A 25,912-nucleotide genomic window follows, 5' to 3' on the forward strand; every position below is an offset into this window, starting at 1 on the left:
AGGAATGGATACAATATCCCTTTGAAATAAAGCACCTTATATATCTGTTGTTCTGAGGGAGCAAGGAGAAACACATTTTTCCTATTGGAGAGTCAATTGGATTAAGTGAGGGTAAGTCTGTTACACCTCTAAACAACATGAGAGTTCCAGATGAAATAGCATCAAAGACTATGGCGAACTCTCTACTGGTAACAGGATATTGTAACGAGATAAACATTCCTCATAATTGAGTAACAATCATTCTGCATTAAAAAGTTAACTCGCCAGCAGGATATGATTATTGAACCAGTTCTTAAAAAATAAAGACTTGTTTCTATACAAAACATCCTTATTGTTCCAAATGAAATACCTATGTGGGGGGAAATTATGTTTATATATTAACGACCACGCTAAGAATACTTGTCTATGAAAAGCAGATCATTTTGTAGGAATCTTATCAATGTTATAGTTACAAAGTAACATAAAATTGAAGCCACTGCATCCGGTGAAATATCTGTTTAGTTGTTGTGTCTGTGAAATTTTACCGTAATCCATGATCAAGTCCCTCATACAATTACATGTAATCATTTTCTCCCCTAGTAGTCTATATTGTATGTACTCTACACAAGCAGCAGGTAAACAATAACTGAAGAAAAATGTTCGTTTTTTGTGTTATAAGCAATCATCATAACACCCAAAACCAGCCAGATGTACCAGTAGACTGTTCGCAGGCGTGAAATGTCGTCTTCTGCGCATCTTTTTACCCAAAATGCTTTGACGTTTCCCGTCGCGCCATCTTTAGAAAACATTGTGGAAGAAGCGGTAGCTAAATGAAACTCGATTTCACCTTGTGAGAATAACTACCGTGAGATATTGGCCAATTGAGCTAATTTGTGTAGGTCAACTCTATGATGTCTACGCTATTGTAAATTATGTCAATTTTAAATAACGTTGAATGAAAGGGAAGACTGAAATCTATCAAACAGTTAATAACGTTAGCGAGCTACTGCTGTTAGCTAGCAGGCCACAATCCGCATGAGCACAAGGAATTCCCTAGCAAGCTTGCTAGTTAGCGTGGACATTTCAGTTTGCATTGTGTTTACTCTAACTAAACATTAACGTTATTCATTCATGTTGATAAAGCTAACTAGTTTTTATTTCCTTTATCTTGCCCAGATTTTGCGCAGCCTGGTTTTTCTGCCAATTAATTGGCTAATACGCTATATTAGCCTGTAGAGATGGGTAGTATGGTTGTATTTGTAAACAACTAGCGGCCTACGCTAACTAGCTAACTAACAGCAAAAAAAACTTGTTTCAGCAATAGAAGTTTGATCATGGGAATCAAGGTTCAGCGTCCACGCTGCTTCTTTGACATTGGCATCAGTAACGTGCTGGGTAAGAAGGCTTAGGTTTTCATTTGGTCTAACCATCCCGTTTATCATATCTCTGAAATTTAGCTAGAGACGCTTTACTAAAATATGCACTGACATGAACATGGTTTATTTTGCAGTTGGCAGAGTTGTGGTAGAATTGTTTTCTGATGTCTGTCCCAAAACATGTGAGAACTTTCGATGCCTCTGCACAGGTAATTTACTTTTTCTTGCCTTGGTCTGACATTAGTGTACCATCTTTAGATTCTGTACATATTGTCATCTCTGTTTTGACTTAAACATTGCTTTCTGTGTAGGCGAGAAAGGAATTGGAAAAGGTACACAAAAACCTCTGCATTACAAAGGATGCCTATTCCACAGAATTGTGAAGGACTTCATGATTCAAGGAGGAGACTTCAGTGAAGGTATATGAAATATGCCTTAGCCTTAACCAAAGACAACAGTGGAAATGTTTTTTGTTGTTGATGATGTTCTAATATCTATATTCCTTCTGTAAATCAGGCAATGGAAAGGGAGGGGAATCTATCTATGGAGGATTCTTTGAAGGTAGGACTATTTTACAGATCATTTTGTTAAATATTCTAATCAAAACCATCCTAAAGAACTAATGTCATGTCTGTATCTCAGATGAAAGCTTCTCTGTCAAACATAACAAGGAGTACCTCCTGTCAATGGCAAACAGGGGCAAAGATACCAATGGATCACAGTTTTTCATGTAAGTCTATCAATGTTTACATTTTTAATTGGCGTTGCTAGAATCAGTTGGTCATTCATTCATTCACGAACCTAGCATCTTGAGTGAACCTAACTTACAAAAATATGTTTTACTCTCATTGTAATCTTCTGCTCCATTTTTTTTTATTGGTCTACAGAACAACAAAACCCACACCACACTTGGATGGGTAAGTATAACATTTGTACAAGTATTGCAACTTAGTTGACCATTTGTATCTGCTTGAATTGTCTTTTGATAATAAGAGCATGTTATATAAATGGTGATCTGTTCTTTGTTGTTATCACCTGTCATAACTTGCTTATTTTATTCTAGTGTACATGTGGTTTTTGGCCAAGTGATCTCTGGACAAGAGGTCGTTCAGACAATGGAGAGTCAAAAGACAGATGCCGGCAGTAGACCATACTCTGAGGTGAAAGTTATGAACTGTGGCGAGCTCATTCCAAAATCGAAAGGTTTGTAGGATTCCAAAAAATTTGGCAAGTTGTTTTAAGCTTGTTATTGCTTTAGATTGTAGGTCTTGGACTGTCTTATCGTCAGGATCAAAGCTTTTAAAGGTATCCTTAGCGCTCATTAAGTGTCCTCTACTATTTACAGCAAAAAAAGAAGAGAAGAGAAGACAAAAGGCCATCTCCAGTGGCAGCGACAGCTCAAGTGACTCTGACAGTTCTGATGCCTCTTCTGAATCTGCGAGTGACTCTGATAAAGAATCCAAGAAACGGAAGAAGAGGCACAAGAAAGAGTCCAAGAAGAAGGACAAGAAACAGAAGAAGAAAGATAAGAAAGGGTTTGTACTGAAAACTGTTTTAATGTGCTTCATAGCATGATAACTCCCACAACCACCTTCATTAAAGCATAGGTTTGAAGTCTGGTCTGTAATGTTTGTAGGTCTGAGCCCGGCAGTGGTGATGAGAAAGAGGAAGAGGTTACGTCTACGGTACGACCAGAGGAAATCCCTCCTATCCCAGAAAATAAGTTCCTTATGAGGAGAAGTCCTCAGCAGCAAAAAGAAGAGGCTGATGCTGGAAAGGAGAGGGAAAAGGCTAGGGAGAGGGAAAAGCCTAGGGAGAGGTGAGTTCATGGACAAGACAGAACAACATTTCATTCTGAATCTTTACAACTGGGAGCTATATTCATTTAGATACCTTTTTGTTTTGTTGCAGAATGTTTAATTGTCAGTCAGCATTTAAGAGGAGACTTCTGATGACAAGATCAGGCAGGACGATTAAAGGCAGAGGTCCAAGAGTAAGTGCACTATCAAACAAGTACAGTACTATCATACCATTTCTGCAAAACAAGGATCTAGAAAGTGAATGTCAATTTAATCTTTTACTTGCAGCGGTACCGAACTCCGTCACACTCCAGGTCAAGGTCAAGGGATCGTTTCCGACACAGCGAGACTCCTCCACACTGGCGCCAGGAGATGCAGCGTGTACAAAGGGCACCAAGAGCATCCAGTGGAGACCGCTGGATCAAGGGTGACAAGTAAGTCTTACCTTTTTTATTGTTAATATTTGGACGGTGAGTGCTGGACTGATAAGCTGATTTTACCTTTAACAGCCTGATCTAATTACATGGCTTCTCAAGTATTTCCTAATTTCTCCTATTGTCAAAAGGGATCATCAGCCAAGGGCCAGTTATTTAAGTTTTATTCAAAGAGTTAACTTGGATTCTGTGTTTGCTGTGGGGGTGACTTGTCTCTGTATTTTTGTTGTAGGGGTGACATGACAGAGGTCAGGAATGAGAGTGGCAAAGCTCCAAGAGGAAGAGGGAGGAAGACTTCTGAAACCAAGCATGAAAACACTGCTGAAAACTCCAGTCAAAACAGAGAGAAGGAGAAGAAAGGTCGCTCTCATAGATCCAAGAGCAAAGAAAAGGACCCTAATAAAACTGAAGACAAGCATAACAAACACAAGGCAAAGAAGGCCAAATCTCGAAGCTGCAGTAGGAGCAAAGAGAAAAGTTGTAGGTCCAAAAGCAGAGAGAGGGATCAGAAACATGGCAAAGGTGATGATAAGAGGGGCCGCTCAAGAAGCAAGGACAGAAACCTAAATAAAGAGAGAGCCACAGAGTCTGGAACTCAAGACTGTGATAGAAGTAAAGAATGCGCTAAACCCACTGAGGCTGACATTAAGAACAGAAAGGAGACAAAAGGAAGAAATGGTGAGAAGCTGAGGACAAAGTCTAGAAGCAAGGAGAGGAACTCTGGAAAGAACCGAAACCGATCTAACAGCAGAAGCAGGGACAGGGGGAGACGTGCCTCATCTCGAGACAAAGAGCAAGCACGGGACAGAGAGCGAGGTAGGGAGCGCAGTAAGAGCATGGAAAGACAGCACCACAGAGAGAGGGAGGACAAGAGGAGAGGTAGATCCAAAAGCAGAGAACGGACAAGGAGTCCAGACAAGAATAAGAGCAGGGACTCGCGTAGAGGCAGGCGCTCCAGGAGTAAGAGCAACAATAGAGACCATAGCAAAGACGGTTCATCTCATCAGAGGAAGAACAAAGACAGTGAAGACACTCACAGACGAAGGCGGTCCAAGAGCAGCAACTCGGAGAATAAAGGAAAGGACAGAAGTAGAAAGAGCCCCATCTCCAAGAAGAAAAGGGATGGCAGCCCAGAAAAGGAGTCCTCTCACAAGTCCAAAGATGCAGGGAAAAACCCTGAGCGGAATCAAAAGTCAAAGAGCCAAGAGAAGGATAAAAACCACAGCAAGAAAAAGAAGTACAGCTCCAGCTCAAGTTCTGATGACTGATTAGTCCACTAAATGTTCATTCCTGTCCATCCTTGAACATACAAATTAATGCGCTGATGCCTAATAATGTGTGAGGTTCTGCTGTAGACCTATTTTAGACACTTGTTAGATATCACAACAGACCCAATTCTGGAATATTTGTACAAATTAAGATTTCATAAGATTTGACAGCGGCTAAAAGCCATTTTATGTTTTAGTTATTTTTTTTCCGCCGTCAGACTAATTTGACAAATGTTGGGAATGTAATGTTTATTAATGGTCGAGTAAGGAAGTGACTGAACAGGTAAGTGTTGGAAGGAACATTTTTGTCAGGTTTTATTAAAAATGTTCTCTTTCAGTCTGGTCTCGTACTGAGGGGACGTATTTCCATTGTGATAATTATAATGGAAGGGATGAGTTTGTCTTTCTGGGCTATATGCCTGACTCAAGTAATATTACATGTATGACTAATCATATGGGTATTTTCAACATTTTGATTGTTTAAATTACCAACAGTCTCATTGTGTCAGAACATATTGTAAGTTCAACATATAAAATGGTTTTGTAAAAAAAAAGACCTTTCCTTTTTAGTATTTTCTCTGATATTTAAGTGGAGATGTCAGAGAAGGCTCAATTTGACTTGAAAGGCAGGTAAGAGTGCAGACATTTTGTGAAATGATTGGGGTGTTAGATGCGTATACCGTTTAGTTCTTTTTTTTTTACCTGTTTCAGGGAACCAGAACTTTTGTCTTGACCTCAGTCTCAAATTCGTTTTGTATAATTGTATCCATTTTTGTTTGTATTTTATGTTCAGATTTTCACCCATTACATCTTTCAAAATGTTTAAAATTCCTCACCAGAGCAATGTGTAAATACATTGCTGTGAAGTTCCATGTTAGTTCATACTAGGTGTTAAATTCCTGGGCATGACTTTCCTTTAAACTATAAATGAAAACCACTGGCTTTGTAAAAATGGTCCGAATTCAATATTCCCCAATGAACCATGTTTTAAAATAAAAGGATATGGTTAAAATGTTTGTTTTATTGCCTATAGATTGTTTATTATAATGTTTCACAGAAGAGTGACAACTGATACAATAGATATAAAGATAACATTGACACGTCACATTTTAATCTGGGTGAATCATATGTATTAAAATGAAACCGAACTATATATCCTGGTCCCAGATCTGTGCTTTAGCCAACTCTTGACTATCTTTGTCATGTAGGTACAGATCTAGGACCAGGCTTTTAATTATCAACATTGTTTCCCAATTTGTGCACTAGTTTTGATTGAATTGTGTGTATGTATATTATGTAAAATAACAAAACTAAAAATCTAATTTCAGAGACATTACATTTCGATATTTCTGAGATGAATCATCTTTGAGCGCTGAAAAGACTGCAATCATCCCACTAGGTCAGTCAAGAACTTGCCTATCAAGTGTGGGTTTTTTGAGTGAAATAAATTACAAAATGGGGGTATATCATAAATGCTTAGGAAATGCTGAATTCCATTGGTTTATTGTTTTTCTAATCATGCTTCACCTGACCATGTTACTCTTTTCAACAGACGTTTACCATGTGAATCCAAGTCTTTTCTTGGATTGCTGAATATCACATGTCTCATTCAGCTCTTTGACGTCCTGAGATCTACTGCCGACGTAATTGGGCATCTGGACACCAGTGTCATCTTGAACCAAGTAACTTGGTCTCACTCCTCCAAAGATGGGGCCAAGACCACCTCCAATTCCCTCCCTGGCAGCTTTGCAGAGTGGGTGAATATTTCTCTTGGCCTCGGTGGCTGTATCGATCACATTCTTTGCATACTGCTGGAACTGCTTCTCCTCCACAGCAATGAGCTCTGCATTTTTGGTCTCAAAGTCCTGTTGTTGCTTTCTTATGTGCTGTTCCTTGGCACGTCTTTCAGCCTAAACAGCAAGATTTCAAATGTTAAATGAAATCTTATGTTGCTTCATTAGAAGTGTTGCTGTTGCTGACACATTCCACTACGTGTCATTGTGAAAATAGTTGACATACCAAAAATGATCAAGAATTGTAATCATGGAAAGGCAAAGTGCAAATCAAATCCAAGCTTACCATTTGATGAATGTAGACGTTTTGTAAAGTTCTTCCATCCTCTTTCATTTTCAGTGCCTTCAGGTGTTGTTTTTCAATAAATATTCTGTCCGCTTCTTTCTTGGCATAAAGCATGTCAATGGCTCTCTCGTTGTGTTCTCTTTCCTTCTGCTCCTGTTCTTCTTTCTGAAGAAAAAAACGAAGCCAGTGTCATTGTGATAAGTCATTTTTTGTAACATATAGGCCGGCATATTCATTGATGAATATTAACTCTGAGTTTAATTTTGTGAGAATAATATTTTGAGCTCCCGATTGTCCCGTTGCTTGTGGTAGGGTGCACATGCTATACCATGGCTTCTCTGTGTGAGGCAATTGAGTTCAGCATAGCCATCCTCTTGTCATCTTTCTCCTTCTGCTGCTGTGCCTGTCTGGCATCCCGTTGAGCAATAGCCTTGGCGATGAGTTCCTCATTGTCCGTCTGCTCCTGCTGTTTTGCAGCCAGTGTTTTCATGATCCCCTCCCTGTGCATTTGGACCTCTCTTAGGAGGGAAAAAAAGGCTTATGTCCATGAGACTTCCAGAATTGTAAGACTCCTGTTGACTAGTGATGCCACAGCTATACTAATTTCTTATTGTGGGACTTCAAATGTTTTCTCGAACTGTTTACTTTCTCCTAATATGTCTACTTACCTGAACATCTCTTCCTCTTTGTCTTTCCTCAACTTCCCCATTTTCTGTTTTGCATTTGCAAAAAGCCTCCTGCGCTCCTCCTCCATCTCTTGCTTTTGTGCCTCTATTGCTCTAATGATATCTCTGTTAGAGAGATGCTCCTTTAAATACAAATGCAGGATTAATTAACACACCCCCATGAATCTTGTGCAATATTGCTCTAGTGAGTGTGACATTTGAACATTGATAACATCCAAATACCTTACCATGTGAGCTTTCATGGTATTTCTCTTCTGCTCCTCTTTCTTTTGCTCCTGCATGCATTGCTCCCACAGAAAAAGCTCTTTTAGTCGCTGGAGTTCCTCTGCCTCTTCCTTGTTTTCCAGTTTCTCCCGTTCTCTATTCATCTCATGTTCTTTTGCCCTAATAGGGGGAAGATACCATTCATCATACTAAACCATTGAGAGCATTCAGTCTATTCTATTTGGACTACATTTAAATTAATTTGACTCCATGGTAGAGTATATGGTAGTCTGTGGTATAGATATTCAATTTTGATAACTGCTGCCAGGTTGTTAGGTTTCAGTGAGACTTACTGCTGTTTTAAGTCTTCTGCTGTGGCCTGGCTGTCAAGCTTCCTCTGCAAAGCTTTCTGCTGCTCCTTTTGCAAAGCTTCATCCTCTCTACGCTTAATGATATCCATGATTTCCTTGTCCACATCTTTGGAGGTATCCTGCTTTCTCTGCTTCAGTTCTATCTGGGCCTCCCTTTCCTTCAGGACCTCTGTCAGCAAGAGTGCACTCTGGAAGAAATAACAATATTGCATTTATTCAATTTAACTCAGAAGTGCACATTATAAAGAACACAGCACGTCTTCAGATGAAAAAAATAATTGCAGAAGACAATTTTAACTTATAAGAAATACAAACATGAAATCCTTTCACACGATCAGTCTCGTAGTACTGTTGAGTTTTGGCCTTTTCAATAGCTTCTTTCCTCTTTTGCGCCTGATATTTAGCCTCCTCAATATCCATCTGTTTCTTCTCCTCTTCTTCAAGTTCCTCCCGAATCCTCTTTGCCTCCAGTTTCTTTTGTCTTTGTCCCTATGAAGTGAATGGCACATTTTACTCAAGTGGGTTGTGTAGAGGGATTGGGTTAAATGCAGAAGACACATTTCAGTTGAAGCTTAGAGTTGTACAACTCTCTAGGTATCCCCTTTACTTTTATTATTCTTTTGCCTAATGTTTTGTATGAGACTGTGATCCTGAGGCTGCCTGTGTGCACATGCACAGAGTAAGACATGTATAATAGATACCATTATGCATTATGGTGAAAACAAACTAACAAAGATACTTACAGCTATTGTGTTAGACCAGAATTTCACCACCTCCTTGGACCTCAGGTGCATAGCTTCTCGTTGTTTGGTTGCTTCCTTTAGACTCTCGTTGTATTTATTCCCTTGATTCAAACTACCTTGAATTCGGAGCCATTCGGCTTTGGGCAAAACAGTGACTTGTCGAAGATCTGGTGGTTGCATTGCTTTTGTCCCCTCAACTGCTAGCGCTGATAATAGGAGAAATGAAATGGAGAGAAAAAACAATGCTTACGGTATAACAATGTTATGCTGTGGTAGGTTATGCATAGATTTTGCGTAAACATTTTTACACCGAGCAAAATATGCAATATTAGCTACACTACAGTAACGTTACAAACCCATACATGCGTCAAGAGAGCAAATAAACGAATAGGCTATGCAAGTAGTCAAACACACTTGTTTTGCTGGACCCACTCCTTCGACCATACCGGACAACAGTCGCAGTTTCCATTTGGTCTGAATGTATTTTGGTTTCAATCGTATGAATCTAAAAAGAGCATTCAGAGCTCACAGAAAGTTGCATGGAACTTTTCTTGTCTCTAGACAGTTTTACAACGTCGTTGTGTAAAAAAATGTGCCTTTGACGGAATGTTTTCTGTAGAACTATATCCAGTAACGATGGACACATTTGTTGCAATGTATCCTAGCAACGCTTTGCGGCCCGAGACCAGTTGCGGAGAGCGGAGACCTGGGAACACACAGAGACCAATCAGAATACGAGTGATCGAAGAACCACTGTCAAGTAAAAAAAAATCCATTGTCTCCCACCAGATAGTGTCATTTCTACGCGGGAAAATAAAGCAAAGATTGTCTAGACGCAATACATGAATGGCTTTGGATTCTGAATTGTAGCCTACTCAGATGTTATTTGGTGTAATGTTATTCCGTTTGATTATTATTTCTTTGCTGTTGCAGCAAATGTTTTTCTTAACTTTTTAAAATTTGTTTTACATTTCACACATTTCTGTTGATGGATACATTGTATTTCATATGATTGCCTACATATCTAGCTATTTGAATTGTCTATACAGTACATGTATTCAATACAATACACAGACCACTAGATAAATAATTTCGGCTAAGTGCACAGATCGGCTAACTGCTTAGCCATAGAAAGACGGTAAAAGTAGGCGTGGTGTATCACACAAGAGCTTTATTCGAGGTAATGAACAGAGAAGGGCCTGTCATGTGATAGGCTTAACACATTCAAACACCCCAATTAGACTAGCACAGACTTTGAAAGCTGGCTCACTAAATTTGAACTCATATTCTTGAGAAATCAGCTACAATTTTATCACGTTTAGGAAGGGGAGGCTTGCACAGAAATTCAATTGTTCTTCAGTTTTGAATAACATTTTCATTTTAAACTCAGTCAGCAGAATTGTATCACTACTGTACAACATTGCCAGGTGATGATTGTATCGTATTTCTGGTCCGATAAGTTATATCAAAGTAATTTCTGTGGTTACAACAAAGACTGAAGATGAAGCGAGACATTTCACTCGCTGTTTAAATCTGGTTCATATAAATAAACTAAGCAGACCAGACCCAGCTGCTAATGCATTGGTGCCACCCCTTAAGCAAACAGGAACTGTGACAATTTTTTGAATGGTTAACGGCCTGAGTGGGACATCTTAATTTATCCACCATTGTTGTAGCCTATCTATGCTTCTCTATCTATGGCCTCTCCTTGTTGTTTCAGCATCCACGTCAGAAACTGGAGATGAGAAGAGGCGGGTTTACTTTGAATGGGGCAGTCCTTATCCGAAATGTTCATTCAAAACCAACTGAATTGAGAACTTTTCAGTGTCTGTCCACCAGCAGCTTACGTAAAGGTTCACTCATCCATCTGGGAAATTGTCCGCAGCTGTTGAGAACAGCAAAATGGCCCCAATATCCATTAAACGCATTTTAATCAGTGAAACTGTTGATCCTTGTTGTAAGAAGATCCTGCAAGAAAATGGAATCCAAGTTACGGAGAAGCAAAACATGAGTAAGGATGACTTGATTGCAGAGATCAAGGTAGGGGTTTACATATTTTCCTAATTTTGCATCCATTACATTTTTGTTGCACGATGTCTATCTAAAATGTGCAACAAAACCATTTCACAGTTGGTATCAAACATAATACGGAAAAAGTATATCGCGTTTGGTCATTGGTTGAATAACCGCGTGTCTCTGAAGTAACACGCAACGATTTCTGCGTTTCAGAAAACAGTATATTATTTAAATCAGTTGCAGTTTAGATGATAAAAGCAAGGTCTTGTTTGTGCGTTCCTATCCTCTGGTGTCGATCATTAGTACCGCCTTCTTGGGAATCTGATGCAACTGCGCCAGAGATTTACAGATTTCCCTCGATTGGCCGATTTTAACACCAGGATCACATTTAGACCAGGGCTTTTTATTTTCTCTACCTAGTACTTGCAAAAGTTGGACTATACATCAATTACACCAGCCCAAAGGCTGTTAATCTAATGACACCATGTAATAACCAAATCAATAATTTCATTGAGTTTGATGCATGCGCAAATTACAACTATAAGGTCATTACTAACTTCTTCAAACTACTCCAATGAACAACAGATGATTGTCATGCAAGTCATTTTGTCTGTTCATTCCCTCTCCAGGACTATGATGGCCTTGTCGTTAGATCTACAACAAAGGTGACAGCTGATGTCATCAATGCTACTGGTAACCTCCAAATCATTGGAAGAGCTGGGACGGGTGTTGACAACGTGGATGTAGATGCTGCCACTAAAAAGGGCATCATTGTTATGAAGTAAGTGTAATTTGAAATAAGTTATGAGTTTATGCATCGGTGTATAGTTTCAATGCAGTTCTGTTTTAAATCAAATCACCACAGATCTGGCTTTTCCCTAAACATTAGACTATGGTGTGAATTATATTTTCTAGTACACCAAGTGGCAACACTATCAGTGCTGCAGAGCTGACATGTACCCTTTTGATGAGCCTCTCAAGGTAAGACACTACAACAGATAAACAGAATACCTCTGCATATTTCATTGCTTTGCACGATACAGAAAGTATCCTGACCCCTTGACTTCTTCCACATTTTGTTACGTATTATTCTAAAATGTAGCATTTTTATCTACACACAATACCACAAAATGACAGCGAAAACAGGTTTAGACATTTTTGCTAATGTATTAAAAATTTTAAAAAACATATTATTTACGTAAGTATTCAGACCCTCTGCTATGAGACTTAATTGAGCTCAGGTGCATCCTGTTTCCATTGATAATCCTTGATGTTTCTTCAACTTGATTGGAGTCCACCTGTGGTAAATTCAACTGATTAGACATAATTTGGAAAGTCACATACCTGTCCTAGATAAAGGTCCCACAGTTGACAGTGCATGTCAGATCAAAAACCAAGCCATAAGGTCAAAGGAATTGTCCGTAGAGCTCAGAGACCTGTCGTGGCACACATCTGGGTACCAAAAAATGGCTGCAGCATTGAAGGTCCCCAAGAACAGTGGCCTCAATCATTCTTAAATGGAAGAAGTTTAGAACCACCAAGACTCTTCCTAGAGCTGACTGCCTGGCCAAACTGAACAATTGGGGGAGAAGGGCCTTGGTCAGGGAGCGGACCAAGTACCTGATGGTCACTCTGACAGTGCTCTAGAGTTCTTCTGTGAAGATGAGAGAACCTTCCAGAAGGACAACCATCTCTGCAGCACTCCACCAATCAGGCCTTTACGGTAGTGGCCAGACGGAAGGCAAATGACAGCCTGCTTGGAATTTGCCAAAAGGCACCTGAAGACTCTGACCACGAGAAACAAGATTCTCTGGTCTGATATAACCAAGATTGCACTATTTTGCCTGAATGCCAAGCGTCTCGTTTGGAGGAAACCTGGCACCATCCCTACGGTGAAGCACGGTGGTGGTAGCATCATGCTGTGGGGATGTTTTTCAGCGGCAGGGACTAGGAGACTAGTCCGGTTCGAGGGAAAGATGAGCGGCGCAAAGTACAGAGTTCCTTGATGAAAATCTGCTCAGGACCTCAGACTGGGGCAAAGGCTCACCTTCTAACAGGACAATGACCCTAAGCACACAGCCAAGACAACGCAGGAGTGGCTTTGGGACAAGTGGCCCAGCCAGAGCCCGGACCTGAACCCAATCTAAAATCTCTGGCGAGACCTGAAAATGGCTGTACAGCCAACCTGACAGAGCTTGAGAGGATCTGCAGAGAAGAATGGAAGAAACTCTCCAAATACAGGTGTGCCAAGCTTGTTGCATCATAACCAAGACTCAAGGCTGTAATCGCTGCCAAAGTTGCTTCAACAAAGTACTGTGTAAAGGGTCTGAATACTTATTTAAATGTGATATTGATGTTTAAATTTAACAAATTTGTTAGTATTGTGTGTAGATTGAGGGATTATTTTTTTCTATCCATGTAAGAATAAAGCTGTAACGTAACAATGTGGAAGAAGTCAAGAGGTCTGAATACTTTCCGAATGCACTGTCCTTCTCATACTTTTACAGAAAAGTTTGATTAACTCCATTCAAAATCATTATCTTCCTAGACATGTGCCACAAGCAGCCATGTCCATGAAGGCAGGGAACTGGGATCGTAAAAAGGTAGAATATTTTGGCTTCCCTCATTAGGAGTTTCATTTTGACACACAAAGCAATTACTGTCGCGTGGTCTACCCCAGTGTTCAGCCATTCATCACTAATCAAATCTGATCTTTAAATCTGTGGAGTCTCACGCTCCTCAGGGACCTGGATCAAAGTTGTGTTAATGATTTCGCAGTTCATGGGTGCAGAGATGTACGGCAAAATACTTGGAATAGTTGGACTTGGAAGAATTGGAAAGGAAGTTGCCACCAGAATGCAGTCCTTTGGCATGAAGGTCAGTTCAAAATCCTGTGAAAAGCAGAAACAATCTTTCAAAGCTGCCTACTGTAGTATTATCGTCTACATACTAACTGAATTTGCTTTCGACAGACCATCGGCTATGATCCAATCACTCCTCCTGAGGTGACTGCTACCTGGGGGGTGGAGCAGATGTCCCTGGAACAGCTGTGGCCCCAGTGTGATTACATCACCGTCCACACGCCCCTCATGCCTTCTACAGCTGGTGAGTTTTACAGAAGGGTCATGGTTGTAGTACTGGAGGGTGAAAAGCGCTTTTCCACTTGAGGTAAAGTTGTTTCTCCTAGGACTACTGAACGACACCTCATTTGCTAAGTGCAAGAAAGGTGTAAAGGTCGTGAACTGTGCACGCGGGGGCATCATCGATGAGGATGCTCTCCTCAGAGCTTTGGAGTCTGGACAGTGTGGAGGGGCTGGCCTCGATGTTTTTGTTGAGGCAAGAATATCACATCACTTAAACCACCCAAACATTAAGTTCCATTTTGGTATTACTTGTCTACCCCTGTATTGACATTCACGAACATCATGGTATTCCCTCCTTTCCCAGGAACCCCCAGAGAACCGTGCCCTGGTGAACCATCCCAATGTGATCAGCTGTCCTCACCTGGGAGCCAGTACAAAGGAGGCCCAGGCACGCTGTGGACAGGACATCGCTCTGCAGATTGTGGACATGGTGATGGGCAAGGGCCTGGTTGGAGCAGTGAGTATAAGGGCACAGGGAGAAACCCAGATGCAGACACGGGAGGCAGATGGTTCGAGTCTCTGATATTTATTGTAATCTAAGGGGCAGGCAAGAGAATGGTCGTGGACAGGTAAAAGATCATAAGGTCAGAGTTCAGGAGGTACAGAGTGGCAGGCATGCTCGAGGTCAGGGCAGGCAGTATAGTCAGACAGGCGGGTTCAGAGTCGAGGCAGGCAAGGGTAAAAAAAACGTGAGGACTAGCAAAAGAGCGACTCGAAAGAGCACGGAAAAACACGCTGCTTGACCGGAATAAATACCCAGGGACTAATGGGGGGGGGGGGGGGGGAGTGACACCTGGAGTTGGGTGCAGACAAAGACGGGTGAAACAGATCAGGGCGTGACAGTGAGTTCTTGACTTTTATATTACAGTCAAGCAAATGCCTATTGGTGACCGATTTGTAATGGGTTCTTTCTTTGATGGTTTCACTGTTGCAATAGTTAAAAAAAACAATGCTTTCAGACCTTTAACAATGTAACCCTCAACTGTTCAAAGTATTGTGATGGTTTCATTGCAAGAATGTATATTCAATATTGAGTCATACTTGGCAACACAATTTGTTTTCTACATGAAGTGTTGTAAAACCGGTTGCCTTAATTGTGAAATTTAATGGGGAAAAACAATGCAGCTCAATACAATAGATCTTGATTATCTTTCCAAAATGAAGCACAAACCACATTTGATTGGTCACATTACATGTGGTGTGTGTGTGCACAGGTGAATGCCCAGGTTTTGGCAAGCACATTCTCCCCTGAGTCTCACCAGTGGATCAAACTAGGAGAGGCCATAGGAGTTGTGCTGAAATCATGCACCACCTCTAAACAGCCCTTCAGCCAAGTCCAAATCACAACTCAAGGTAAGCACTGCAAGGCATTAGACTGTCCTTATATCCTTCAATTGCTTAATTTTTCCTGAAACTGCTGAACAGGCTTGATAGATTAAGATTTTGTTGAAAAGCCTGTCAACATTTGATAACCAGTCTTCTCAGATCAGTGATTGGAAGGGAAAGGAGACTTTGGAAGCCATTCTGGCATACAGGTATTAGGGGCAGGTTGTGTTGTGCTCTTTGGTTTGTCTCCCTCTTGTGGTATAATCTTGTATATCAAACTGAACATGGTTTCTTTTTGTTATTATCACAAACTAGGAGACTGCTTGAAAGGTTCCTCTGGTTACATGACTTCAGCAGTAATGGTTGGATTACTTACTGATGTGTCCAAGAGTTGCCCCAACCTGGTCAATTCACTGACCCTGGCCAAGGAATCTGGAATCATGGTAAAATGGCCCCCATTGACACTTGGCTAAAGGTCATATTCTGTTAATAACTTGAGTAATTTATTAATGTTGTCTTGAGTAACATAAGATTATTTATCAGAGATTGACTGTTTTTAAATCTCAGGTAACCAGAAATCACAGTGAGGGTCTGACTCAAGGTGCATGTGAGGTTGAGATCTCTGTCAACGGCTCCAGCTACAGAGCTACTGGTTCAGTCCAGGGAGGCGCACTAGTCTTGTTGGAGCTGAACCACAGCGTGTTCCGACAGCCTGTCTCTCTCAGTGGCAACCTGCTGTTCTTAAAGGCTGCGGCTTCTCCTCAGCTCATGCCCTCCGTAACCGGTGAGAAAATAATTTGACATTGTTACCTCACGATTGACTTATCGACATCATAGGAGCTATAATCTCTCTATGCAGCGCCAGGTATAGCCCTTTTTTGCTACTTGAATGATACATTTTTTCTTAACCCATACTTTTTCTGCCTTTTCACATCAGGATGTGTTTACACTGAACTAGCACTTGACAGCAAGCTTCTCTCCAGCTGTAAATGTCAGATGACCAGAATAACTTAATTTATTTTAAACTGGCTGTCTCCCACTCTTTCCTCAGGTTTGCTGGCCACGGCAGGAGTGGAAATGGAGTCATTCAGTGCCCCTGCAGCTCGTAGTGGAGATCAGTGGTATTGTGTGGGGTTATCCTCTCTATTGGGGGACCTTGGTGCTTTAAAACCTTTAGTGAAAGAAGTAGTACAGCTCTCTGTGTAAATGGCGGTGATAGCATTGTTACAATGCTGAGGGACCAGTAGAGCATTCCTATGTCTAAAAGTCTAACCACTGATTACTTAATGAATCAAAATGGTTTCTTGGCTTTTTAACATTGCAATACTTGTTTTACAACACAAACACTTAGAAGTTACTAAAAATGCACCTCTGTCATTTCTATTGTAGAGATGCTGGCTATATGTAGCGTTTAATAAAAGTGTTACATTATTACACTGGTTTATATTTTGTTGTATTCTCTATTTGCCTGTTTTTGGTAAATGTTCTCAATGTAAACACACCAGGAGGAGGGTAGCTGAAATGGGGAAACAAAAAACAACTCCTCTCAACTCGCCAATAAACTCTAATGCATTTGCTGTGCATCCTAGGTTTCTATGGTGACTAGTCTATTACTAGTATTTGGTATTCCCTTGGGTGCAATAAAGATAACATCTGCTATGTTATTGACTACCAGCCTCTTAGTAATTTAGATTTAAAAAATATATATTTAATACATTTTAAACCGTGAAGGTCGAAGTCAAATTTCCATCACTTAGATGATTCTAAGTTGCAGTGAGGTTGTAAACCACAATCGGTGTTAGTCAAGGTTTGACGTCGAGCTTGTTCATGGCACCACACTACAGTCTCGTGTTAGACTATGCAATCTAAATCCATATTCGGCTAAAACTGCCATGGCAACGAAAGGGACTGAATGGGAAGTGGTTCCTTGCAGTGGGGGAATTCCTCAATTAAATTTAAATAGGCTGCCAACCATATCGTTGTTTGGTTCACTTGTGGTATTGGAGTCTCCTTGTGCGCATCGATGCTGTCTAGGCTCATTCTCCGTGGTAGGAGAATGCGTGTCCAGGAAATAACTGGAATGCTAATAAACTAAAGCCGTCTGCTTGGCTTTATTATATGGGAAGCTGACTGGAGTAATATGGAGCAGGATAACAGACAGCGACTAATTATACACAAGGAGAGAGAGAAAAAAATCGGACAGGTGTGCTGCCACCGTCCTGAGCTAATTTAAGGTAACTGTCTGCGAGTCCTTGTCAGAGCGCTCAAACAAAAACACTGCGAGCGCCGGTTTAGTACAGAACGTGCCATTATATGGTGGCGTGAACGAGGGACTGTTGCGTTGAAGATTAATGATTGGAATCAAGTGATTTAGGAATAGGAAGTTGTGCTGCTGAATATGATATACTTAATTTCCCGTCCTCGTAGCCTACTCATGCGTGGATAGATATAAATAGCCCTAATGTTTTAGCCTATGTCTGTAATAGTGTGACTGTACAGATGAACGCCCATATATATATATATATATAAGCTGTTTAACCTTAATGCTGCAAGACTTTTTTCCCCAAATGTTCTCGTCAGGCTTGTTGAATTAACGGGACACCAGAAATAAACACCCCAGAAAGTAAATGCTAGACATTATCTTCATTTTCTAGCCATGTCTGACAGAGGAAAATAAAGCTACATTTATGATTTTTGCGGCATCCCCCAGCCGAATGAGCTATTGAATGCGCTGAAAGAATTCTACATAGGTGACATTCACACAGATCACCCTACAATGTGCCACAGGACAAGTCTCTCACTGTCACAAGGCAGCTTTGTCAGCTCACCTCTCTTATTTTAAAGTCATGTTCACAGCTGACATGAAGGCACGGTCAAACAACCTCTTCAAACTGACTGGGATTGATTATGAACTTGAGTGCTTTGGTGAACTACATATACACTTCCAGGGTGAGCATCCCTGAGACAAATGTACAGAGCCTGCTGGAGGCAGCAAACCTACAGTTAAACTCTGAAGACTGCTTGCAAGGACTTCCTTATACGCTTCCTGGATGTGGACAACTGCCTGGGAATGCACTCTTTTGCTGTGCTGCACATCTGCCCTGAGTGGGAGGCACGAAGGGTAATGCTCATACAACAGGAGGAGTTCTTAGAGGTGGACTACGACAGGCTGAGTTCAGTCAACGTATGGAACGATGAAGTTCTCCTAGATGCTGTGGTCAAATGGCTCACCCATGACTTTCTTAACCGTGTTGATCACATTCAGGGCCTACTCTGTTGTATCCATCTTGAGCTGGATGAGATGCACTTCAAGACTGCCCTGGATGGACAGAGACTGTGCTTACTAGGCAATGAGGGAAAAGTAAGGTCATTTATTGTCCACGCTTTGAAGACCAACTGCAAAGAGACTTCAACAAGCAGGAAAAAACTGTCAAGGATGTATGTTAGAGGGAACTATTGACATCTACTCTAAAGTCCACATATGGGATCCAATAAGCAACATATGGGTGCAAGGAAAATATATGACTGACCAGATGAGAGCTATATTTGTGACAGGGTTATAAAACAGACTATTGAAGCCCTCGACACAGTTTGAATTTATAATGTGATTTCGATAAGTGCACAGAGGGATGCCCCATGATCACTGCCAGATACTACCACTGTTCTGTTGCTTGACATGGCTGTATCTATGCTATAGGAGGGTACAGAGGGGGAGCTATACAACTTGAGACTGAATTCTATGACCCCTTAAAAAATAAATGATTCCCTACAGCCAACATGATTCAAAGTATGAAAACATAAATAGAACAACTATACAGAAAGGAGTTTGTTACAATGAGAAGACTCCTAGGCAAACATGTAAGCCTGTGTTGCTCTATTGCACTGTCATTGTGTCTTGAATTTGTCCATTTTACATGGTTGTCTGGGCCACTGATTCTCAGCCATTGACCTGTAAATAATGATTTAAGGTTTTCTGCACATTCAAATAACCTGAAAAATATTTCACTGAGTACTAATGAAATCATTATTGTTTTGTCATATGTTCCGCTGTTCACTCTTCATGATAAAAGGCTTCCTCTTTGAAAGGTGTAGGAAATGCCACTGCTTGTGTCATAAATGGCACAATATTTGTGACCGGGGGCCACTATGGATGCAGAGGAGGCAGCACCTATGAAAAAATCGGGCCATTGTCACAATAACTCCTCATCCAGCTATGACACATTTCAAAGGAAGTGGACATATATTTTCATTTGTATGGAATATATTTAGTCAGGAAACTGTACTTGGGAGGACAGACTAGGATGAGATCCAGAGAGAGATGAGTGGAGGCAGTTGTCAATGATGGAGAGGATGGAGTGTGGTGCTGTAGTGATCAATGGCTACATCTATGTGACTGGGGGATATTCCTATTCAAAGGGGACTTATCTGCAGAGCATTGAGAAGTTTGACCCTGAGCTGGACACCTGGGAGGTTGTGGGAAACCTCCCCAGCCCAGCAAGCACACACGGCTGCATTTGGATTTACAGTGTGTTGTGTCTTTCAATGTACTTTTACAACAAACCTCAACTAAATACCATGGATGCAAGTCCTTTGTGCCATACTGATCATGTGTGACAGGTGCTAAGAATCTTTATACAAAAAGTTACATTATTTAGAGCATCTTTATAACCATTTGGCCAAAAACAAATGTTCAGTGACAAATGACTGCTGCTGGTTTAATATTACAAAAAAAGCACATCATTTTCAATCCACTTACATTGAATGGCTTCTAACACACTGGTTCTCATGCACTTTAACACTACCATTTGTGTACTTTTATACTGGTTAACCTGATAAAGCACTGATATGCACAAATGCACCGTTTTAAACAAATCTCTACACTTGAAGCACAAATGTCACCAGGTGGGTATCAACCTTACATCTGAATCTTAGGGTTTGGGGTATGCACAATTAATCAGTTTGCAAATGTGGAGACATCGGATTCTGAATGTTAAAAAAAAGAATGAACTAAAACAACTGTTTTGTGGCTGATTGATGCGCTTCATGCACCTGATTTTACTTGATAAATGTAACGTCCATCTACAAGATGATGCACATAGATGTGGTGGTTGTATGTTCATTGATTTTGTAGAGTGTGATGTGTGAATTCTGCCTACTGTCCAAATATTTTCTAACAAATCAATTAACACGTGTAAATAAAAATACAATATTTACCAAAACCTTTGACCGTAAGGTACTTCCGCAGCAGTCAGGTGGCGCTGTAGCCCTGGTTGCAGTGCAGAAAGCAATTTGTTTTGGCCCTCAATGTTCTCCGTAGAACGTGCTTGCTTGCCAACGTGATTTAGCAGATGTGGTAGAAAGTCTTCTGGAGAACCAGTATCTCTGCAGGTAGTAGATCAATTTATCACAGTAAGTAAATCTGTTACAATTTAACAGCTGTAGATATTCATATACAATGTGTTGTATTTGGTAAAGAACCGTCCTATCTTGTATTTTTGAGGCCTGTGGAGAAAATAAGCAGTTGATCGCTAGCAAGCTAACGAGGTAGCACACAGTTCATGTAGCCAGAGAGGAAGAGGCGAAGCGAGATAATTTACTCTGCCCAAAATCGGTCCACGAAAATAAGACAACGAAGTGAGGAATTTTTGTGTGGTCAATAAATGTCGAATTTGGTCAACAACAAATTTAATGGCTAATTTATTACGCGAGGCATATTTGATAAAATAGAAGTTTCGTAATGGTTAGGTTGTTAATAATCCACTGATCTAAGTGGTCGCACGTGGCATTTCGGCAACTTTGAAAAACGACCTTATATTGGAGGCGTGTGAACAACAGGCAGAAATATCTGCCCTCGTTGGCTAGAATGGACCCAGCTGATCTCGCCGCCTCGCCTGCATCCCATATTTGAGGACATGTATTTCCATTGTTAGAATTGTCACTCGACTATCTTGTCCATGTAAGAACATCTTTGATGTAACTACGCGTTGGCCTCACTGTAAACTGCATCATGGTGTAAACTGCCCTTTTAGGTCATGTACTTGTTTGAATTGAGGCTGTTACTGTAACTACTAGTAAACGAAAATACTTCATACAGTATGGGCATTATATAATGCTAGCTAGCTTGGTAGGCTGGGTAACATGACTGTCTTTAGCCAGGAGTGAAAACGTGGGTAACGCTTCGATCACACCGACAATGTTAATGCATTTTGGCACACCAGAATTACATTAATTTTCAACGAAACGCTACGTTTACGTGCAGTGCGTTGGGCGTGGTGCGTATGTTGGATTTATCGAACGTATGCGTCAAACTGTATGCGTAGACGGCTTGACAGAAATGGTAGCAGAAGGTGAATGTTGAACTTTTGTTGCGTACATAACTGACTTGCCTAGTTAAATAAAAATACATATCCAGATGATGCTGCGTACTATTTCTCGCAAAAAAACTGCCGATGTGTTCGAAGCTTAATTAAGCAAAAGCTTTTCTCAATGCATACGTCTTGCGCATGCATGTCCGTTGTGTAATTAGCTGACATGCCTAGTACTTGTATTTAAAGCATTTCCCTTTTGGTTAGTGTTGCTTATTGATTTGTCACATTTTGATCTAATAATTGTGTGACTTATTTTTTTCAGACACATCATGGCAGAAGATCAAGCAGTGTCTGAACTTGAGAAGAAGGTGGCACGACAGATTGAGGTATATTGTCATAGCAAAATGTATTCTACTGTAGCTGTATAACCAAAGATGGTGGTATTATACTGACAGCTAACCTGGATAATGCTGGTCAACCCTGATTGACATGTTTTTCTTTATCTTCAAAGTACTACTTTGGTGATCACAACCTTCCAAGAGACAAGTTCCTCAAAGAACAGTTGCAGCTCGATGATGGCTGGGTGACCCTGGAGACCATCCTGAAGTTTAACAGGTTTGTGCAATTTACTTTTATTTGCTCAATTGGAATTTGGGACTTAATTCAGCCTACATTGTTATTTTTTATTTTTTTTAGATTAGTTGCTTGCTTATAACATGATTCCTAACTCTCCCCTCTTTCAGACTGAAATGCTTGACAACCGATCCCAACGTAATTGTTGAGTCTCTGAAAAAATCCAAGTCTGGCCTTTTGGAAATGAGTGAGGATAAAACAAAAATCAGGAGAATTTCAAGCAAGCCTTTACCAGAACTGAATGACGAGTACAAAGATGCCCTCAAACACAAATCTGTGTACATTGTAAGTTGGGGTTTCCAATATTTGAGATGCCACTGATTGAGATCTTACAGCTGTTTTGGAGCCGAACATGTCAAACATGTTCTATGATCTCCCAGAAAGGTTTTCCATTGGAGACAACGCTTGATGAGATTGAGGGGTGGCTGAAAGGGAAAGGCGTCATAGAAAACATTCAGATGAGACGGAACTTGCAAAAGAAGTTCAAGGTAATGTGGCAGGAGATATTTTTTCCCAGTTAAGATTGAACTTTTTGTAATAATAACACACAGCATCTCCATCCATTTTCAGGGCTCAGTGTTCCTGACTTTCGACACTGAAGAAGTATCAAAGCAGTTCCTTGAACGCACAGACACCAAATCATTCAAAGAAAATGAAATGATTGTACTCTCAAGGTATGTGGAGGCTTAGCTACCATTGCCAAGTCTCTAAGATGACCTATTGATACTGGTGAAAAATGAATATTAACTCTGCTCTTGTTTTCAGAGAGGACTACCATGCAAAGAAAGCAGAGGATAGAAAACAGTTCAAAGCGGAGTCGAAGGCTAAAGCTAAACAGTGAGCACATTACTGACACTTAATAATGTTCTTTTTGTCTTATGGTAAAGTAAATTGTGCAAAATTAACTGTTTTATAGAGACAAGGACGAAAAACAAAAACATGCAGAGGAAGAGGAAATGGTAAGATCTCTGGAAGTGCAATACTAAATCATTGTATGTTTTGAAGGGGGTCGTCTTCATTAGGACTAAACATTTTGAAACTGGCGTCTGTTCTTATTGGGCTAGTTTGTGTAGTACCCACTCCAATTCAAGATGATTTTCTCCTGTTTGTTCCTATTGAACAGGACCTTTTGTGTGTTGTTTTTCTTCCCTAAACAGGGAGGTTTAAAGTTGCTCACTAGTGGTGCTCTGCTTTATTTTGCATTGTAGAAATCTCTGGACGAGCAGACCGGATGCCTGCTGAAGTTTTCAGGCAACCTTGACAGTGTTTCAAGAGAGGACTTTCACGAGGTGTTCTCAGGTCATGGTCAAATCAAATGGATTGATTTCATCAGGGGTGCCAAAGAGGCAAGAATTGCAATGTAATAAACTATTTGAACCACCCTTAAGTTACACAAATGAAATTGTCATAGGAAATAATGATCAATTATTATTTTAAAGGGTACCATCTTGTTCAGAGTGAGTGCTAAGGAAGCTTTTGATAAGGCCAAAGAAGCAAATGGAGGAAACTTGAAAATTAAAGACAAAGATGTTACGTGGGAGGTGGTGGAGGGAGATGCTGAGAGGGAAACTCTGAAAAAGATAATTGAAGACCAACAGGAATCTCTCAAACAAAGAGGCAGAGGTAACTGATTTCAAAGGGGGGGGGGTAATATTTCTTGTCTGGTCTGATGGAACATTTCCTTTCGCTCTTTACAGGTGGCCGAAAATCAGGTGGGAGAGGGGGGAGAGGAGGACGAAGGGACAGGGGTGGACGTGATGGCAAATCACACTACCAAGGCAGAAAGACCAAATTTGATGATGGTGATAATGATGATGGTAAGAGTTATGTTAATCATGCAATATCAGGATTCTGGTGAGACAAATGTCTCTACCAATCTTCAATGAGAAAATAAACATTGGAACAATTTAGTATCTAATATTTTCCTTTTAACTTCCATTTCTCTAATAGCACCTCCTAGTCCAAAGAAGCGAGCACTGGAAGAAGCGGGCAAAGATGCTGATGCTCCAGCTGCAAAGGTTGTCAAAACTCAGAATGGTTCTTAGAAATGATATGTACTGCACATGTCAATGTAATATTGTATTTGAAAAGAAACTAACTGAAAACAGAACAACTTTATTCCATTCCAGTGGAGGCTTCATGAGAACTGTAGAAAGTCCACCTTGATGTCAACTTAGAAAACAATTTATAATGCAAGATTGGAAACGGTAAATTTCTACCCTGAACAATTTTTTTTTAATGGGTTTGTCTTATTTAATATGGATTTAATTTGTTGACTGCGTCTGAACATATAATTTCAACAGGAGCGTATTATGCTTGTTAGTCACCTCCATACAAAGACGTGCATGTCATTAGAAAGTTGTTCATCATTGCCATTAAATTTTTCCTCAATTATTTTAATCGTGTATACTGTTGAATCCTAAAGCCCAGATCTTGTTCCTTTCTAATTTGCTTTTGTGAATAGCCAATAAAATTTGATTTTTAAAAGTTAGATTCTCGGGCCTATTTTCAAAGCGCTTGGCGTCAGACTAATTTAGACTTTTGTCAACATTACCCCTTAACGATTTCGATTTTGGAACTTGTAGGATGCTGGCAAGTCATATCTTAGCTCTGTCAAGGAGAGAAACACGGGCAGGATTGATTTGTGTACTTGTTCGGCATTTGTTACCTGCTATTACTTCCAAGTTTTACTCCTCCGTCACTTGCTTTCTTCTGTATGTGCTGAAATTCGGCAAAAAGAGAGATTGGACAACCACTTATGACAGAAGTTGATGGAGTAATACACCACGATTGAGTGTTCTGACAACTTACATCTCGTGTTGTTTTGTGACAGTAATATACTGCTGTCATTGCCATAGTTAAAGCGGTCCTCAAACTGCATGTCCATAACTTTTTTTTATTTTCGAGAAAGCGATCAAGGTTTCTCTACTTTTTTTGTTTAATTTGAAGTGAAAACTTGCCTTGGTTGTGTTTGGTACCAAAAGGGGATTCATTATCACAGTGTCATATTCCTTGGCATATCCATGGGCTCTCAGGAAATGCATGTACACTGGATCAGGTCTTAGAATATCTCCAGTGTATTGTCAATGTCAAACCCAACACACAAACTAAGAACAAGGCAAGTGGTTAGATAATACTCCAGTATAACTTTTCTTCAGTTTTATTTTCTTACCCTGCATCAAGCATTGCTGCACCAATGTTAAGAACTCAGCATCCCAAATCTGCAACCAATTTGCCCTTGATGTCATGTGGATTGTATAAAGCATATTTTATTTTTTATTTAACTAGGCATGTCAGTTAAGAACAACCTTATTTACAATGACGGCCTGGCAAAAGGAAGGCCTGCGGGGATGGGGTCCTGGGATAAAAAAATATATGAATACAGGACAAAACTACATAAAGAGAGACCTAAGATGACAGCATAGCAAGGCAGCAACACAACATAGCAGCACAAAACATGGTACAAACATTATTGGTCACAGTCAACAGCACAAAGGTCAAGAAGGTAGAGGCAACAATGCAGCCACAACTGTCATTAAGAGTGTCC

The 25,912-nt window shown here is 40.4% G+C and overlaps 4 protein-coding genes and 1 pseudogene across 5 annotated transcripts; 4 read left to right on the forward strand and 1 right to left on the reverse strand.

Moving 5' to 3' along the window:
• Window positions 1–764: 764 nt before the first annotated feature.
• On the forward strand, window positions 765–5,872 carry LOC120058240 (peptidyl-prolyl cis-trans isomerase G-like). Its single transcript, XM_039006760.1, has 13 exons — window positions 765–874; window positions 1,298–1,374; window positions 1,490–1,564; window positions 1,667–1,774; window positions 1,872–1,916; window positions 1,998–2,085; window positions 2,243–2,272; window positions 2,419–2,558; window positions 2,701–2,890; window positions 2,992–3,174; window positions 3,267–3,348; window positions 3,443–3,588; window positions 3,821–5,872. Exons 2-13 carry the CDS (start codon window positions 1,314–1,316, stop codon window positions 4,854–4,856), a joined length of 2,184 nt encoding a protein of 727 aa, XP_038862688.1. The 5' UTR covers window positions 765–874; window positions 1,298–1,313; the 3' UTR covers window positions 4,857–5,872.
• A 540-nt stretch (window positions 5,873–6,412) lies between these two features.
• On the reverse strand, window positions 6,413–8,990 carry ccdc173 (coiled-coil domain containing 173). Its single transcript, XM_039006247.1, has 8 exons — window positions 8,940–8,990; window positions 8,512–8,685; window positions 8,179–8,384; window positions 7,849–8,005; window positions 7,604–7,743; window positions 7,264–7,453; window positions 6,936–7,100; window positions 6,413–6,766 (listed from the first exon to the last, which is right to left on the reverse strand). Exons 1-8 carry the CDS (start codon window positions 8,988–8,990, stop codon window positions 6,413–6,415), a joined length of 1,437 nt encoding a protein of 478 aa, XP_038862175.1.
• A 1,758-nt stretch (window positions 8,991–10,748) lies between these two features.
• LOC120058241 (D-3-phosphoglycerate dehydrogenase-like) lies at window positions 10,749–16,865 on the forward strand. The gene is made up of 12 exons (XM_039006761.1): window positions 10,749–10,979; window positions 11,585–11,736; window positions 11,871–11,936; window positions 13,504–13,558; window positions 13,734–13,832; window positions 13,928–14,060; window positions 14,143–14,291; window positions 14,403–14,555; window positions 15,313–15,451; window positions 15,740–15,867; window positions 15,992–16,208; window positions 16,476–16,865. Exons 1-12 carry the CDS (start codon window positions 10,842–10,844, stop codon window positions 16,628–16,630), a joined length of 1,584 nt encoding a protein of 527 aa, XP_038862689.1. The 5' UTR covers window positions 10,749–10,841; the 3' UTR covers window positions 16,631–16,865.
• Window positions 16,866–18,080: 1,215 nt separating this feature from the next.
• LOC120057779 lies at window positions 18,081–20,038 on the forward strand (annotated as a pseudogene).
• Window positions 20,039–20,723: 685 nt separating this feature from the next.
• Window positions 20,724–24,856, forward strand: LOC120057864 (lupus La protein homolog B-like). Of its 2 annotated transcripts, none has more exons than XM_039006331.1 (12): window positions 20,724–20,833; window positions 22,055–22,118; window positions 22,244–22,347; window positions 22,476–22,650; window positions 22,746–22,853; window positions 22,936–23,039; window positions 23,131–23,202; window positions 23,282–23,324; window positions 23,574–23,711; window positions 23,805–23,988; window positions 24,063–24,182; window positions 24,316–24,856. In XM_039006331.1, exons 2-12 carry the CDS (start codon window positions 22,062–22,064, stop codon window positions 24,408–24,410), a joined length of 1,200 nt encoding a protein of 399 aa, XP_038862259.1. In that variant the 5' UTR covers window positions 20,724–20,833; window positions 22,055–22,061; the 3' UTR covers window positions 24,411–24,856. The 2 variants fall into 2 exon arrangements, with proteins under 2 accessions (XP_038862259.1, XP_038862260.1); XM_039006332.1 differs by having other exon boundaries at window positions 20,727–20,812.
• The last annotated feature ends 1,056 nt before the right edge of the window (window positions 24,857–25,912 follow it).

Source organism: Salvelinus namaycush, chromosome 13 (genome assembly GCF_016432855.1).
Source record: "Salvelinus namaycush isolate Seneca chromosome 13, SaNama_1.0, whole genome shotgun sequence".
Classification (NCBI taxonomy): Eukaryota; Metazoa; Chordata; class Actinopteri; order Salmoniformes; family Salmonidae; genus Salvelinus; species Salvelinus namaycush.

What these genes read in the sequence shown, in the direction of transcription:
- ccdc173 (XM_039006247.1), bottom strand. Translation starts at nt 8,990, where the DNA reads ATGCACCTGAGGTCCAAGGAGGTGGTGAAATTCTGGTCTAACACAATA. An exon ending in AAAGAGGAAGAGATGTTCAG is followed by an intron (nt 7,454 to 7,603) that starts GTAAGTAGACAT and finishes TTCCCTCCTAAG; the next exon opens with AGAGGTCCAAATGCACAGGG. An exon ending in ACGTCTACATTCATCAAATG is followed by an intron (nt 6,767 to 6,935) that starts GTAAGCTTGGAT and finishes CTTGCTGTTTAG; the next exon opens with GCTGAAAGACGTGCCAAGGA.
- LOC120057864 (XM_039006331.1), top strand. Translation starts at nt 22,062, where the DNA reads ATGGCAGAAGATCAAGCAGTGTCTGAACTTGAGAAGAAGGTGGCACGA. An exon ending in ACTTGCAAAAGAAGTTCAAG is followed by an intron (nt 22,854 to 22,935) that starts GTAATGTGGCAG and finishes ATCCATTTTCAG; the next exon opens with GGCTCAGTGTTCCTGACTTT. An exon ending in ATGCAGAGGAAGAGGAAATG is followed by an intron (nt 23,325 to 23,573) that starts GTAAGATCTCTG and finishes TTTGCATTGTAG; the next exon opens with AAATCTCTGGACGAGCAGAC.
- LOC120058241 (XM_039006761.1), top strand. Translation starts at nt 10,842, where the DNA reads ATGGCCCCAATATCCATTAAACGCATTTTAATCAGTGAAACTGTTGAT. An exon ending in ACTTGATTGCAGAGATCAAG is followed by an intron (nt 10,980 to 11,584) that starts GTAGGGGTTTAC and finishes TTCCCTCTCCAG; the next exon opens with GACTATGATGGCCTTGTCGT. An exon ending in GCTCATGCCCTCCGTAACCG is followed by an intron (nt 16,209 to 16,475) that starts GTGAGAAAATAA and finishes CTCTTTCCTCAG; the next exon opens with GTTTGCTGGCCACGGCAGGA.
- LOC120058240 (XM_039006760.1), top strand. Translation starts at nt 1,314, where the DNA reads ATGGGAATCAAGGTTCAGCGTCCACGCTGCTTCTTTGACATTGGCATC. An exon ending in TGGCATCAGTAACGTGCTGG is followed by an intron (nt 1,375 to 1,489) that starts GTAAGAAGGCTT and finishes TTTATTTTGCAG; the next exon opens with TTGGCAGAGTTGTGGTAGAA. An exon ending in TTAAAGGCAGAGGTCCAAGA is followed by an intron (nt 3,349 to 3,442) that starts GTAAGTGCACTA and finishes TTTTACTTGCAG; the next exon opens with CGGTACCGAACTCCGTCACA.